Genomic DNA, 15,472 nt, shown 5'->3' on the forward strand with positions numbered 1-15,472 from the left:
TATTATTATTTATATAATGTCCATTTTCTATTCATTTTGATCCCATGTCAATTAAATTTGCACTTGAAATTTTTCTTTTACAAGCACAAGTTTCACAGGCTGGAAAAAAAGACATTTCTCAATTAAACTGATTTAAGAAAAGTAACAATTTGTGGACGGAAAGGACTTGAGTGTCATTACAATTTGCGGGTGTCCCCAGTAAACACCGACAAAGTAGATTTCATGGTGTGGATTGTAATCAAGCTTGAGCAAGATTATATATCTTGAGAAATATGAGCGTGCAAGTGCCCAAAATACTAGTAAATTACCAAAATTGGCAGCGTTTCTGAGTCTTGATTCCCAACTTTGTCTTTCAGCCAGTGACAAGGAAGGGTTGACAAGTTGTGCAAATTCAAACACCTCTCTGATCTTTCTCTGCAAACAATTCTCTAAATCGTGTGCCTGGAGTGATTGTTTAGTTTCTTTAATGTCAAGATCAATATATATATATATATATGACAGCTATGGCTACATCTTAATGCAGTGAAACAAACTCCACACTTCTTTTATCAAAGTGCTGCGAGCACTTTGTTAGGCATGACTTTTATTCACCCCAGTACATTTCTACTACTTCCTCACAGCACCTCTTCAATTATTTGGACAGTGATGGTGCATGGTGATGACTCCAGTGATGTGATGTGTGCATCTGGCTGCTCTTTATTAAAAAAAAAAAAAAGTCTGTGGAGAAAAGAAGTGATTCAAGAAAATCAATATCGTCCACTGAAATATTCAGCTTTGTTTTATTGGTCAGCATGTGTGTAGCATTTCCTCTGAAGACATGCCTTTAGCTAAATACTCAGTTCAATCCTTCAACATCTTCTCAAAGAAATCAGCAAAGGGAATTTATTTTATTTATTTTTTTAATCAGAGCAGCCCTCTTTAAAACACCTACACACTCCAAGCGAGACCCAGACTCTTTAAAGCCAGGTAGGCTCTTCGAGCTAAACCTGGACAGACGACATATGACCCAGACTTTTCTTTTTTAACTTAAATCCAGTCCAGGTGGATTTGTTTTAGACCTCACCAGGTTGTCGTTGTTTTTCTTTAACAAGCAAACCCATATTCTCTAGATAAGACTTATTTATTTCAGACTCAGACCCCTGAAAGTAACATCTTTACTGAACACTTGGATTCTTTGAAAAAGACCCACATTCTTAACTTAAACTAGGGCCTGCATTTAGCAGGACTCTTTAAAACAGAGCTGGAATCAGACTCTTGATACCAGACCTCTTAAATTCCCTCAGAACTCCTCAGCCTTCACTCTTTCAAATAGAAACAGACTAAATAAAGATGAATTCCCAAAATCTGGCCCAGACACTTTGCACTAAAATATTCTAGGTACGTGGGCTTCATTAAATTGATTTCACGCCCTTTAAAATAAACCTGAATACTTTGGTTTTGTGAATTCCTCAAACATTTGAGTAAAAAAACGCCAAGAAAAATGTTAATCGAATGGCCAAATACAATGTCAAAGGGTTAAATCGGGAGAACGCCATTACTAGAATTTAAAATTTAAATAAAATATCTTCAACCTCTGCTCGGCCACATTTATAAATCTCCTTAAATGTTACATACATTTTTTTAAATGAGCATCTCATTCTGTGTTAATATAGCAAATTCAAGAAATCCAATCAGACTGTCATGTGTCTGGTCTTTTCATTTAGTCAGCAGATCCAGCATGACCAAACAGCTCATGTAGCGCCCCCCTGTGGCAGCCTGTGGATGTAATCTCCACCCAGTCACGCTGCTGAGAACTCGTGCTCCACCCAACTCTGGTCCAGAAAGAGGTCGTTTGGTGGAGCGAACCAGAACCAGAACCTGAGCGAACAGCACTACGATATTTCAGTCCATATATCTCCACAAATACATATTTACACCGACACATGACTTCATATTTCCTCTTGAGAGACACGTTTTGGTGTAAAGTTTACCATAAAGCCATTAAAATAAAATAAAATAAAAAAAAACAAAAGAAACTGTGCAGCTTTTTTGTCACCAACACAATACATTATGAAGTCCTTACTTGTTGTCAATGTGGACCTGTGATGAGAACAAAGACCATGAAAGAACAGTCAAAGTATCAACACGTAATCATTAAAAAAAAAAAAAAAACTTGGTCAATGAATTAATGAGAGAGAATCACTGGACCAGCATTCGATTGAGCAAAAGCCGTCAGAAATGCATAGACTGAACAACAGTGTGAGGAGTAATTTTGGACAGGAATACGAGACATGGCTACATACAGTCTGGTCCGTGTCATTGCATTAGTAAATCGTTATGACATATAAACACAAACTGCATGAGAAAGGCCAGTAAAAAAATGAAATCTGGTCTCTCACTGATCATCAACCGAAAAACAAATCGCTCAACTGTCTGGAGATACAGTATGAGGGCTGCCTTGGCACATGACGGCCTTCGCAAGGGGGGGGGGGGGGGGGGGGGACCGACGTGGGAGACGTCTCCCCAGCCTCAGTTAAAGTACGTCGGTTTCAGGCCGGGGGCGTGTGAAGATGCACTCTCTCCGGGTCTCTCCCCATGGCCAGCTCAAACTAGTCACAGGGCAACGAGGTGCTTCACGACTGTCAGAGCTCATCCTTCTCCATCTGCTGGAACGCCTCCAAGTCTTCCCGCCAATCGGCGAGCAGCTCGTCCACCGACTGGCTGCTCGAGTCCGTGTCCCCCTCGGGCTCTTCTCTCGTCTCCGAGTCCCTCTCCTCTTTCGACGGAGCCAGGTCCGGCGCCGCCTTCGCGGGACTGACCTCCTCCTTTGGCGAACCGACCTCTTCGGCCGCGCTCGCGTTTTCATTTGCGGGACTGACCTCCTCCTGCAAAGGAGTGACCTCTTCGGAGGCCGACTCCTCCAGCTCCACCGTGGTCATCTGCGACTGGGCGGGGGGCTCGGGTGGGACGGGCGTCGTTGCCTTGGTTGTGCAGTCCTCCTCTGCTTCTTGCACATCCACACCTGAAACAGACGCAAAGGCGTGAGACTGTACAGCTTTACACAGAAATATATACGCATACTGGTTTTTTTAAACCTTTCTACCTTCACTCAGAAATCTACAGACATGCTTCCTGTCACACCATTCACCTTCATAAATAGCAGTTTTCATCGAAATGTCGTCACCTATAACAGCGTGTTGCCAATATGACTCATGTTTCCCCACAGGATGGAAATGTGCGCACGTAGCAACACAATCCAAGCTGAGAGTCAACAGAGAAAAGGAATCTGGCAAAAGGTTGCACTGTTTCTGGCGATCTGGTTGGAGAGGAAGTGAAGTTAATCTTGTTATTGTTTCTAAAAAATCAGCTGATCCCTTGACTGCACTCTAAATTGACTGAAGAGAGAGTCTGTGCCTTTTTTTTTTTTTTTTACTTAAATCAAGAGACCAGGCAATAACAATATCAATTGGAGGCTGTTACTTCAAAGCCTGCATAATTCAGGAACAGACAGATGCAGGCTATGTGGTTGTTAAGGTGTTGTAGTGGCTGTGTGGTTACGGAGACTGACCATTATTCAAAAGGCACTGCGGTCAAGTGTCTATTCAGCAAACTGAAAGAAGAGTGTTGAGCAGATACTGAAATATTCAAACATCAGACAACAACTGAAAGAGCTCAAGTACAGCTGAACCGGTGACTTCTCCCATTACAAGCATTTATTACTTACCTTTGTTGGATTTCATCAAGGATATTTTTTTAAACTCGTTTTATGTACGACCTCGATACAGAAAGAGTTTGGTCTGATGTGTAAATTGTATGCAGTGTTCATGGTAGTGGTAGAGGCCACCACCTGCAATGCATATTATCAAAGAACATTCTTTTTGAATATTTCCACAATGTTTAAACAGCTGATTTTTCAAGCCTATTGGGCCCCTGTCCCGACTTTGTGACATGTCAAATTAAAAAAAGAACAAAGTTTACATGAGAAGGCAAACATAATTTTGAACGGCTTTAGTCGTATATATCCTTTTTAAATATTACATTTTTGTTGGTAAATCATTGTAATCAATACGAATACATTCTATAGATCGCCCCAACCTCTTCAGAAGTGTGATTGTATCATCGCGAGCAAGTAAAAGACCAAATTTCAGCACATTTTTCCACATGCAAGCACACAGTTAAATGACTGAGAAGGGTAAGTGTAGTCTGACCCTGCCGCCCCATTAAACCATGAGGTTTAATTACTGATTTCCTTCAGTGAAGCCATACAGAGTTGTCATGTCCTCATTTCCTGGGGAGGAAATAAAGGACACAAAACTGACTGCACTAAGCTTTTCTAGCAAACTCCGAATCAATCCCGTGGTTAACACAGCAAAGGAAGAGAAGGTAAGGATAAAGAGATATACGAGTTATTATAGGGAGGAAAAGAGAGATTAAGAGAAACGGAAGAGTAAAAAGAAATAGGGTTAGCAGACGGGGAATGATGGAAAAGAAGACAATACTTACTGCCCTCAATCAGACTTCCAGGAAGAGGTTTACCTTTGAATATCGTTGCTGCTCATCCAAAGGGGAGAGGGTTAAGACAAAAAGTGACCAGGAAAGAGAGGAGAGAAAGGCACTGTTACAGGGAATAAAGGGATTTGGTAAATGAGGAAAAAAAAAAAAAAAAAGAAGAGGAAAAGAACGAGGATACAAAATTAATTGGAACGTAAATCTCCACCACTCCCAATTATAACCACAACTGGTGGGTGGCTTTGTGAATGAGTCATATTCGAGACTTCTAATAAGGTATAAGTCCCTATCGTCTTTACTTCATGAAACCAGGTGACGTGAGCAGACCTAAGAAGGGGCGCAAGTGAACGTCGACAAGGGACTTGGGGATCGGGGGGGGACACGCATCCGAGGAAGTGACAACACACCTCTGTCTCTGGCTTTGTCGCTCAGCAGCACCTCCACTTCTCTGTACTCCTTCAGCGCCTCCAACAGGATGTTGCCCTCTTTGTGGAAAAGGAAAAGGAGAGGCAGGGTGACGTCGTCCGTGTTGCGGCCGTCTCCAGCCATCTGAAACAGGGGCGCCGTGTCACTGCTGCTGCCCTCGTTATCATCTGGGTGGGATAGAGGGGAGGACGAGGAGGAGAGGGATGAGAATGCTATGTACGTGTATATAATCCCTTTTAGTCCAATATATAACATGAACCACATCAAACCTGACCTGATTATCAAAAAAAATGTAAACATTTCTAAGTAACCTCAGGCTGCTGCGAATGCTCGCTATGCACAAACTCATGGAGTTTGAACCTACAAGACCACGAGGCTCGGTTTGATTTGTAAGGTTCCCGAATATGAGCCAGTCAAAACTGTGGCAATTCAGGAGCAGGAGACCATAAAATGGGCATAAAACGTTTTGAAGTTACAATGATAAAAGGCTCATCTTGTGAAAACAACACATGAAAAACATTTGAAATAAACACAGCTACTTTAAATGAGAAATTAGATTAAAGTTCAAATCTGATGGAAAATTTGTCTGAGGAAATTCAAGAATTTAGACAACTCAAAAAAAAAAAAAAAAGAAATAAAAATATATATTTATAACAATAACGTTAATTGGCATACAGTAATTTTGATACATTCTTTTCAATGGATCTGGAACTCAAAATAAAATAAACTAGGGAAGAAGAAAGAAAACAGTTTTCATTACAATGAATAATACAGGTTTAATCGCTCTCAGTCGTCATGCATGTACACGGACTGTCTCCAAGATAATCCAGTTATTCAGCACTAATCCGGTCACTGCACAGTCGTCTTCCATCTTTGTGTCACTGGCGACTCAGACTTACCGATGACTATTCCTCCGATGGCACCAGCCTTCTGAATGTGCCGGGCCTTCTCCGCAAACATACACTGACCCCTCTGAAGCATCGCAATGTGGCCCTGGACGTACTCGGCGTTCGTGATTTCACTGCAGCCACTGTAGGGCTCAGCCACAGCGACAAAGCCTCGTACCTGCAACCAGGAGGAAAATAAATAAATAAATAAATCCCACTTGCCACAGTGCAGTACTTCTAACTGATCCCACACTGGAAACCAGGGGTTCCATTTTTTTTTCATCCAACATTTGGAAAACATTCCTTTTGCCTCTTAAAAGTGAGTCTCTCTCTTAGGAAACACAAGTGAGAAGACAGCCAAGTGCCCATTCAGAACCTGGCAGCTTTCCCACTCACCCCCGTGGAACTTTTGGACAGGTCTGTGCCAAATTGGGCCGGGCCGGCGGTCAGCACCACCCTGCCAAAGAACGGATGGGAGACGATCTGAATGGCTCTGGGAGGCAGCTGCTCTTTTTGCTGCTGGCTGGACAGCTCCATCATCTCCTGCATGAAACGCACGCCGTCCTCCGCTGCTACCGCACTCACGGCCTGCGCGCGGATGGAAGAGAGTGGGAGAGGAGAGACGGTTTAAGGATCGTTTTCAAAAAGAAGGTGGGAAAAAAAAAATGGAGTTGGCAGAAAAGTATACCTGAAAATGACGCATAAACAACATTCTGCTGTCAGAATGCTGTTGCTTTCTTGCTCACCTTATGTAAGTGTAGAAATAAAAAGTGTTTCTACTCCATTCCTATAAAAATATTCTCTCCAGACTGATATATTAGCAAAGTTATTATAATTAAAGGCCTCCATATGCTGTTAACTTGAACTTCTCTACATTTTAATATAGCAGTTATTTGATCTAATGGTTCACGACATTTGTTTTGTCCAAACTTTTTGCATAAATGTGTGATCGTGTTTTGAGCCTGACCCAAACTGAAGTCTATGAGTGAAATAGTGGAAAATAACCATTTTATATATTATATTATTTTTCCAAATTTCAAGCCTACCAATTCCCACACAGAGTAAAACAACATATAGTTCGCTCTTCCACACACTGCGTACAAAGCTCATAAATACGTTGTTATATCAATTCATATCTATTGGTGTCGAGCCATTTATTAGAAAACCTAGTTCCTGGGGGCTTGTTAAAAACGTGACCTATTCTGGCTTTATTGAAAAATAAATATTTTCAGATTTGAAGGTCAATTGAATTTTTTTTTTTTTTTTTTTTTTTTTTAAATCATTGCGTTTGAATTTGATGATAATTCTGCCATTTGGGAGTGTGAAAAGTGTACCTGTGTGGCATGCTGGACCAGCTGCACCCTGCCATCTTTCAAGTGGATGAGACTCACTCCCATCCTCCTCAGCAGTTCCAGATGTTCGGGGTTGTTTGCCATGAAGTCCTGAGCCCTCAGAGGAGGACGGCCCATACCAGGCTCTCTGAAGCCAGGTCGAGGCAGAGGAAGGGCAAACGGATAAAGCGATGAAGTTGAGCACACAAGATGGCAAAATAAACACCGTACACACCCACCTTCTATATGTTTACATACCTGTACGGCGCCGGGCGTGGGCAGCTTTTGTCCACAGCGCTACGGATGGGCTCTCGGAGGTTTCGGGGGAAGGCGGGATCAGGGAACAAGAGGCGAGTGTTTGGACACGTCCAGTCAAAGTTGGAGTCATCCAGCTCCTCCTCCGACTGTAAAAATCAGTAATACACATCGAGTTTGGCGATGAGCTGGAATGTAAATGAGTATTGTTAGGAGTTTTGTCCATTTTTAAACGCCGCAGAACTGCGCCGGTCACCGTTCTGTTGGAGGAGAGCAGCGAGGAGTGAGGAGCTGTGGAGAGGGACAGCGGGAGCAGGTGTGCCTCAGTTGTGAAGACGTAGTCCTCCACGTCAAATGGAAGTTCCTCCACTTCGGCAAACAGCAGGTACAGGTACTTGAACATCTCAGCAAGGAAGAACGAGTCCATTCTGAGGAAAGAATAAAACTAATCTTGAAACACCAGACTGGCAAAATGAGAATGTTTTGGGTTTTTTTTGCCAATACCAACAGTTCTGAAACTTTCTTATTATGCCCCCCCCCTCATTTTTTTTAATAAGTTGAGGATAAAAGATTTAATTATTCTGGTAATTCCTTTTTTTGGGGGTTGAAAATGTAATCGAGGTAAATTAAAATTTAACTTGCAGACTTTATAAAAGGTCAGATTTCAAATTAGGACACAAGACAGCAAAAGAATAGTGACATATTAGAAAAAAGCCATTTGTTATCACACGTTGCTACGTTATTAATGTTAATTCTGAGAATTGATTTAGCAGTATTTTGTTACAGTGTTTTGGTCATGGAAGCTTGAGCAATACATGCAACATTTAATAAACAGAGCTTGAACATCTTTCAAATTGTTTAAATGAACCCATGACAATAAAAAGAACTGTAACACCAACTTTTAAATGCCATCTTTGTAACTAAATTAGTTTGTCAGTGTGCAATTCTGTTCTATGTTAAATGTCTACATTTGTATGATCTTGGCAAGCGAATGATCGGCTTCTCAATTATCCATTTTATGCTTTAATTTCAACATTACTTGAACAATTTCAATATAAGCGCCACTAGAAACTATAGAAACTGGCTCCTTCACGTCAAATATACAGATATAACTCAACCATTAAAAAAAACCTCTTCTATCAATCATTTTTGTATTCGGAGAATTTAATCTTTATTTTGTGATATGTACATCTAACGTACAAAGTATATCTAATCGGTGTACCCAGTTAGTGAGAAATTGTCCAGTATAAAAAAAAAAAGGATTTGTAGAGTCTAAAATCTGACCGGTCTTCATGACTTCCAGTGCGGACGTCCTTCATCGCTGCGAAGCCGCAGGGAACGCGAGCGAAGCGATTCAGATTGTCAAGAATGGTACGACCTGCCTCCAGGTAGTAAGGGTCCCCCGTGGCCTGGGGACAATCATTACAGAGGACATCACATCCAAGTACAAAGAAGGATTCACACAAAGACTCGCAAAGGAAATCCCTCTGACATATCCTATCATGTCATGTGCTTTTACAGGGACTGATGACTGTGAACAAGTATTGGTGATCTGTATGCAAGAAGCTGCTTCACCGCTTCAAACTGAGATGAGGATGATGTGAAATTGTGAGTGTAGCTTTTACATGAGAGCGTCAAACACGATAAATTGAGTAGTATATGTACTAAAACATTTAACTTGTGCTTGACAATAGATTTCTATTTTGGTAGCGAGTAAAAAAATGAACATCTGCATTTGTCAGACATCTTGATAAATTACCTTGTAAAGGAAATAGGTGCTCTCAGCAAACTCGGGCCTCAGGGGATGTTGGGCCCAGTGTACCCTGAAATCGGTCGTGAAAGCCTGAGGACAGACAGAGAAGGACAAGCAGGTGAGCTATTCCTCTGCCCTGACATTGTAAATTGGAAGGTAAACAGGAGAGCCTGAAATGCAGCCACGTCGTGGGTCTCGGTTGACACAAACCACGTCAGACGAGACAACGTGCACTTCCTGCGTCACAGTTAAAAGTCCAGTCGTTTGGGTTCGACGGAGTACCAGTACTTACCTCGGGGAGGAAGTTGTGTTTCTTGGTAACTTGGTAGAGCATCTCATGAGTCTCAATAGCAGGACGAATGTCTCCCTTCAACACCTGGAACACGGCCAGTACATACAAAGTCACCGAGGTCACAAAGAGGTCTTTGAAGATGGCAGATACATTTGTTTACATCTCGTGTCCTGACCTGCAGTCCGGGGAAGAAGGCCAGCAGGGAGTCCATCCAGGTGCGAGCGGGAAGCAGAGGTTTGTGGATGTGAACGTCCAACAACAGAGGAGGCTGGCTGATGTACTTCATAATAGACGCGTAGTGCTGTACATAGAACAGATGGATGAAACACAGTGAGACCGTCACTGTCTTAAAGAACGTCTTTGACCAGGAAAGCTTTTGAATAACCGAACCTAACAGAAGATTAAACTGAAGCGCTGGAGTTCAAAATGATCGTGGGAGATGCCGGTAGACACAAATGCTATTATGCAAACCTGCGAGGTATTGAAACACAAGTGTGTGCATGTGCTTGTCTGCTGCTTACAATATTGAACCGTTGCAGAAACAGGTCATCTCCCAGGAGGATGTAGGCCTTCAGCAGGTATTCATAGTACGAGTCAATTCCTGCTCCCACGCCACTGTCTGGACGCAAACAAAATAAAGCTTCACTAAATAAAGCGAGAGAAAACAGTGGACAAACAAAACAACCTATTTATAGTCGAACACCATTAACACAACCAAAACATGTCTCACCCCCCCCCCCCCTTTCAAAAAAAGACGTATAAGATTATTACTTTGGTTTTTGTCCTTACAGACAGCTACTTCTGATCTAATCATCAGCCCTGCTAATGTTTCGCAATCTCCTCCACCTCGTCACCCACACACGACTCCACCCACCCCAGGTCCACTGTGTCCGTGCGCTCACCTCTTCGGACCCATTCTCCAGAGTGGATGTTAATGGTGGTTCCCACCAGATTGCTGTTCCTTTGTCTCTTCTCCCACAAAAAATCCAGGGCTCTCCGGGCATGGGCCTGTGTGTGTGTGTGTGTGAAGAAGGATGCATTATTGATTTAACACAGTAAAAGTCAATCTGCAGCAGCTCTGAGCTGTTTGAATGATTACAGTGATTGACTGGGTGCTTGTTCAGCAGACTGCCGCTGCTACGAAATGAACCCGTCCTCAACTCAAGGAAACCTGCGGATCGTCTATGTTTTACCGAAAAAACCCGCCACGCGCTCAAAATTGAAATTATCTTGTGAAAAGGGGCAGAACTGCATGTTTTTTTTTTTGGGACAATTTTCCAGACATAAAAAAATCAACATTAATCCAGTCATTATGTTCAGAGGAAGGCCAACCACTCCTTCGGTGAGGTAAATATATCCATACGTCAGCATGAGAAATCACTCAACGACCCACAAAGGTAACTCTTGTCACCAGTCGGATTGAAACCTTTCAACCACCGAACGCACGTTAGCGTCTTCAACCTCTAAGCCACCGCTGCCCCGGGCCGACGGTAATACACCGCCAATGACATGGATGTAAATATACGATGGCAATGTGTCACCTCGAACACAGGGTCCCCAGTGAAACGGCTTAAGGCTGCGAACTCCAGGATGATGGTTCCGGCGCAAGCTGTGCAGGTGTCCGTTTCTGTTCCCGTTCTCGTCTCAGGACCCCTGACGCCATATTTCAAGTTCACCTGGTACATTAAAGAAGAAAAAAAAAAAAAGAAAGAAAAAGTCACATCAGATTTGTCGCATACCGAGTGTGGAAGCGAGCCAGCTACAGAAAAGTCTGCATCTGGAGACACACTGACAGCTGTGGGAGAAGCGGCGAAGCAGCAAATGGCAACGTGTGGTCGTAATCGGAGGAAAGGCTCTGAGCAAATGTAGACGTTGGCCACATGTAAATAGACACGTTATTTTGCAGCTCGGTTTTGTAACATCAAATGCATTTAGAGGTTTTGAAGAGGTAAGTGTTCATTTTTGTCAACATGCAGACTATGTTCAGTAAAAGGCCACCGAAAGGAACAAGACTTTCACAAATAGTATTAGGAATAAAACACACTTATTAAAGGAAGATTGACAGTAACCATTCCCCAGTTACTGTATAATACTAGTCCAATTCTTTATTATAAAATCGTGTGTGTGTGTGTGTGTGTGTGTGTGTGTGTGTGTGTGTTACCCTGGGATAAGGCAAGCCGCTGCTCGTGTTGAAGGCCGGCAGGAGGCGAAGGCCGATGTCTTTGGCCATGTGGAGGAGCTCATCCTGGTACCACAGCATGTTTTCACCCCCTTCCTTCAACATCACAGCCATGGAGTGGCCTCCCAGCAGACCTCTGAATACACACCACAAACACAACTAAAATAGTATTTTCATAATAAAATTCACAGATTCCTTCTCTGGTTTTTTTTTTTTTTTTTTTTCCTGGTTTGGGATCAGTTGATCTCTCTACCAATTGCGAGAAATTTACATTTTTATTTAAAGTGTGTGACAGGAACGAAGGAACAGGGTTGCCTAAAAGAAACAATATAGTGGTACTGAATTGATGCCACTGGTCAACAAATACACATGAATATCTGGTTTTGGTACTCCAACTGCCTGGAAGTACAAGTGTGATGAAGCAGGTTTTTAGGAAAACATCTGCTTTTTTCCCCCTTTATAAGGCTATTTATTATTTTATTCATCACGTTACTGTGTAATTGACAGTTTTTGTAATTAAGTAAACTGTTTCAGTCTTTAATGATGGAAAACCACACCCCTATTAAAACATAGTTGTTGTTTTTTTTTTAATAACATACTTAACCATTTTCACATTGTTGTTATATCTTGCACTTTCAACATATTTCAATGAAGACGTGTACTGTGAAGTACATACAGTATGTTCTGTTAAAATTGTCTGTAACTGTGGTGTAGATTGAGCATTTTATATTGGTATTGGTAACGACTGCAGACATTCTGGTACTGTAACAAAATAATTCTTAACAGCAACCGTATGTAAAGAATTTTGTCCAACCTTACCCGAGCACTCTAATGTTGGTTTCGAAGACCGACACAACAATATCATTATCCAGCCTCACGTCTGACAGCACTCGCCTCACTGCAGCCTCAAACTCGGTCGTTTTGTTTAAAAGCTGCAGGAAGAAATAATGCATCACAGTCACAATCTAAATCAGGTCGTAAATCACACTCTGAACATTGTTGGGGAAAAATGTCAAGTAAGATCAAATAGACAGTCATTTTGTGACACAGGGTCTATTAGACAACAAAAACACAAAGTAGATATACATACCACCAAAGTATCCAGAGTGTCTATAAGGGTCAGAGAAAACCTAACAGAGAAATACAAGATTTTTTTGTTAACTGAAACGTTTCCCAACTTCCATCAATTCATCGTAACAGACATGGATTACAGGAGTCAGAGAACTCACAGAACACCAATGCAGACACAGGAAAATATTGGTAAATTCAGAGAAATAAAACTTCAACAAATTGATTTTCATTGCGATTTTGTATTTGGGCTTCGTCAACAACAACAACAACTGGTCTGTACTGGTGCCGCTGAAGTGTTTAGGTGGTTTTCTTTACGTTTACCAGTTTTAATTTAGCCGTTTCAATTTGTTGGTTTTTTTGGTGTTGTTAGACATGTGAAAAAGCCTTGCCTTCAAAGTCAACATGCAAAACTACATAAGATAACCAATTAAGATTGTTTTCATTACTATTATTATAATTTTTTTAATTGCCCGGATGACTTGCGTGACCAAAACGCTAAATAAAATGATTCAGACATCAAGAACAAAGGCAGTAAAGGTACTCACTTGCCAAGCGCGTCGTCAACATCTCCTCGACTGGGTTCTAGGCCACGTACTCGCCCTCTGCATGTCAGTGGCATTAGCTCATCTGCTGGGTATGCATGGTCCTAGAAAACAACAACACAGGGTGTTGACGTCCCACTTTCTATTTTTTCCTCGTTTGGTAAACCTTGATCCTTTTATCTGGACATGAATGAGGATGTAAAAGTTATAAATGAAGCCAGGGTAAAGGTGAGGATTGGTGAAACAAAGAGTGGCAGCGAGAACATGCAGCCAAAAGTCAACGACATATCGCGGAAACGATGAGCACAGACGACACACTTCTCAAGGACTTACCATATAATTTTGATATGCATGGTCGAACATTTCAACCACTTGGTTCCTGTGAAGACAGTCCCAACCAGCAGAGATCAGGAGGTGTATTATACTTTTGACATGATTCTTGCAACCACTTTTTTTCCCCAACAACTCACCTTAATTTGTGCTTCTCCTCCCTTGACATGGCCTGTCCAAGGCCACATAATGTCCCCAGTAGCATTAGGGTGAACAACACAGGCGGCATTGTGGCGGCACCAGAAATACAACTACAGCTCAGATATCAGTCGGTCCCTCGGTAAATATGTAGTCATTACCAGTGCATTACGCACGAACTCAATTAAACCAGTTGTTTCTTTCCCCCAAGATCATCTTTACAGCTCTCCAGCTTTTCTAAAAAGCACAATCGCCACTCACCCTCCATCTATATCCAGCAGATTGTTGAGATGACTGGGCTCAGTGAAATCACAGCTTGGAACTTCCGAGGAATGTCCTTGTTTCAAGTAACCAGAAGTCCAGTGGGACAAGTATTTATTGCAGTGCAGCTTTGCTCCACGTCGTGAGAGCAGGCCAAGGTGTCACACCTATTTACTTTTCCACATGTGTCACACGGGCTCACTTGTACACAAGTGACACGTCGTGCCAAAAAAAAAAAAAGACTAACGTTACACGTACAAGTTTACCTGTACGCAAGGTTTAAATAGATCCCACCGTTTACATGTGTAAACTACAATGCCGTTTTAACTGATCGGCACAAAAGGGAGATTCTCAGCTCCTTTCCACGGTAAATAACCGCGGTCATCTTTACTTACTGGTAAACAACTGATCTGAGTGATCGCTTCATTTCAGCTCCCTATGCCAGGACCATTCACTGCCTCCAAACACACCAACAAGTCAAATAACAACAGTGGCTCCAGCTCGTACCTGCTCCTGTTATCACTCTGCGTCACACGTAAACCCCTCTTTTGTTAATTATTAGTTGGTAACTCGGCGTCGTCAGTCCAAGAAGCAGCCCGGCAGTTGACAGGATTTAATTAGCGAGTTAGCACACCGTGCTAACTATCCGGGCTGGTGACGACTGGCAGGCCGAGAACTCAAAACAAACCGAGAAATAAACAACTCCATCGCTGAACACTGTGCTTAGTCTGGTTGGTTTTTTACGTCTTTTCTTAAAGAAAATTTGATAAGTTAATCCTATGCCGCTATTTCGCCGAAACAAGCTACCCTGAAAACCGGACACTGCTGAGACGAAAACGTCAACAACGTCCGCTTCCTGTATGTAAGGGTTTTTTTTTAGCCCGGGGTTTAGATTGTCAGGCAACAGTCACTCCTTCACAGCTATGAGCAAACACAACCTGCTCGAATTGGTATACAGACGTGACTCCAACCGTGACCGCAGTCATCTCATAATTTGTAGGAGAAAAAAATGGTTTAAATCAAAAACTAAAAACTTACGCGTGATTGTGTGTTTAGTTTGACTTCCATTGTGTTTTACTACGCATTGGAGGAGTTACCTTGACAGTCAAGATCAGGGGCTTGTTCGCTCTCTCGCTCTCTCTCTCTCTCTCTCTCTCTCTCTCTCTCTCTCTCTCTCTCTCTCTCTCTCTCTCTCTCTCTCTCTCTCTCTCTCTCTCTCTCTCTCTCTCTCTCTCTCTGTCACACACGCTTCTGTCAGCGTTTGTCTACTGCCTTTGGGTGCAGGTTATTAAAAAAAAACAAAAAACGTGGGAGTTCTCCGCCAACGCCTCGACCTCAACAAATGTTTCCAGAAGGCAGTTCTAACCCAATTCATCATTAGGCATTGATGAACTGTTATGACCAGTGGCATCCTTGCCTGTGTATATGGCCCGGTGTACACGGTAACCAAAATCCTGCTGAATAATCATTATGACCATTTGTTTTGATTCTGGTGCTTGCCATTATCAAACGAGCTGAT

The 15,472-nt window shown here is 42.3% G+C and overlaps 1 protein-coding gene across 2 annotated transcripts; it reads right to left on the reverse strand.

The window, feature by feature from the left end:
- Positions 1 to 765: 765 nt before the first annotated feature.
- edem3 (ER degradation enhancer, mannosidase alpha-like 3) lies at positions 766 to 14,765 on the reverse strand. Of its 2 annotated transcripts, XM_080506424.1 has the most exons (21): positions 13,695 to 14,765; positions 13,558 to 13,603; positions 13,228 to 13,328; positions 12,702 to 12,741; positions 12,431 to 12,543; positions 11,594 to 11,747; positions 10,974 to 11,108; positions 10,335 to 10,440; positions 9,954 to 10,051; positions 9,608 to 9,733; positions 9,433 to 9,516; positions 9,147 to 9,230; positions 8,672 to 8,796; positions 7,644 to 7,815; positions 7,391 to 7,536; positions 7,136 to 7,280; positions 6,198 to 6,389; positions 5,814 to 5,979; positions 4,896 to 5,081; positions 4,483 to 4,530; positions 766 to 3,001 (listed from the first exon to the last, which is right to left on the reverse strand). In XM_080506424.1, exons 1-21 carry the CDS (start codon positions 13,781 to 13,783, stop codon positions 2,622 to 2,624), a joined length of 2,736 nt encoding a protein of 911 aa, XP_080362550.1. In that variant the 5' UTR covers positions 13,784 to 14,765; the 3' UTR covers positions 766 to 2,621. The 2 variants fall into 2 exon arrangements, with proteins under 2 accessions (XP_080362550.1, XP_080362551.1); XM_080506425.1 differs by lacking the exon at positions 4,483 to 4,530.
- Between the last annotated feature and the right edge of the window lie 707 nt (positions 14,766 to 15,472).

This window comes from Blennius ocellaris, assembly GCF_963422515.1.
Source record: "Blennius ocellaris genome assembly, chromosome: 12".
Classification (NCBI taxonomy): Eukaryota; Metazoa; Chordata; class Actinopteri; order Blenniiformes; family Blenniidae; genus Blennius; species Blennius ocellaris.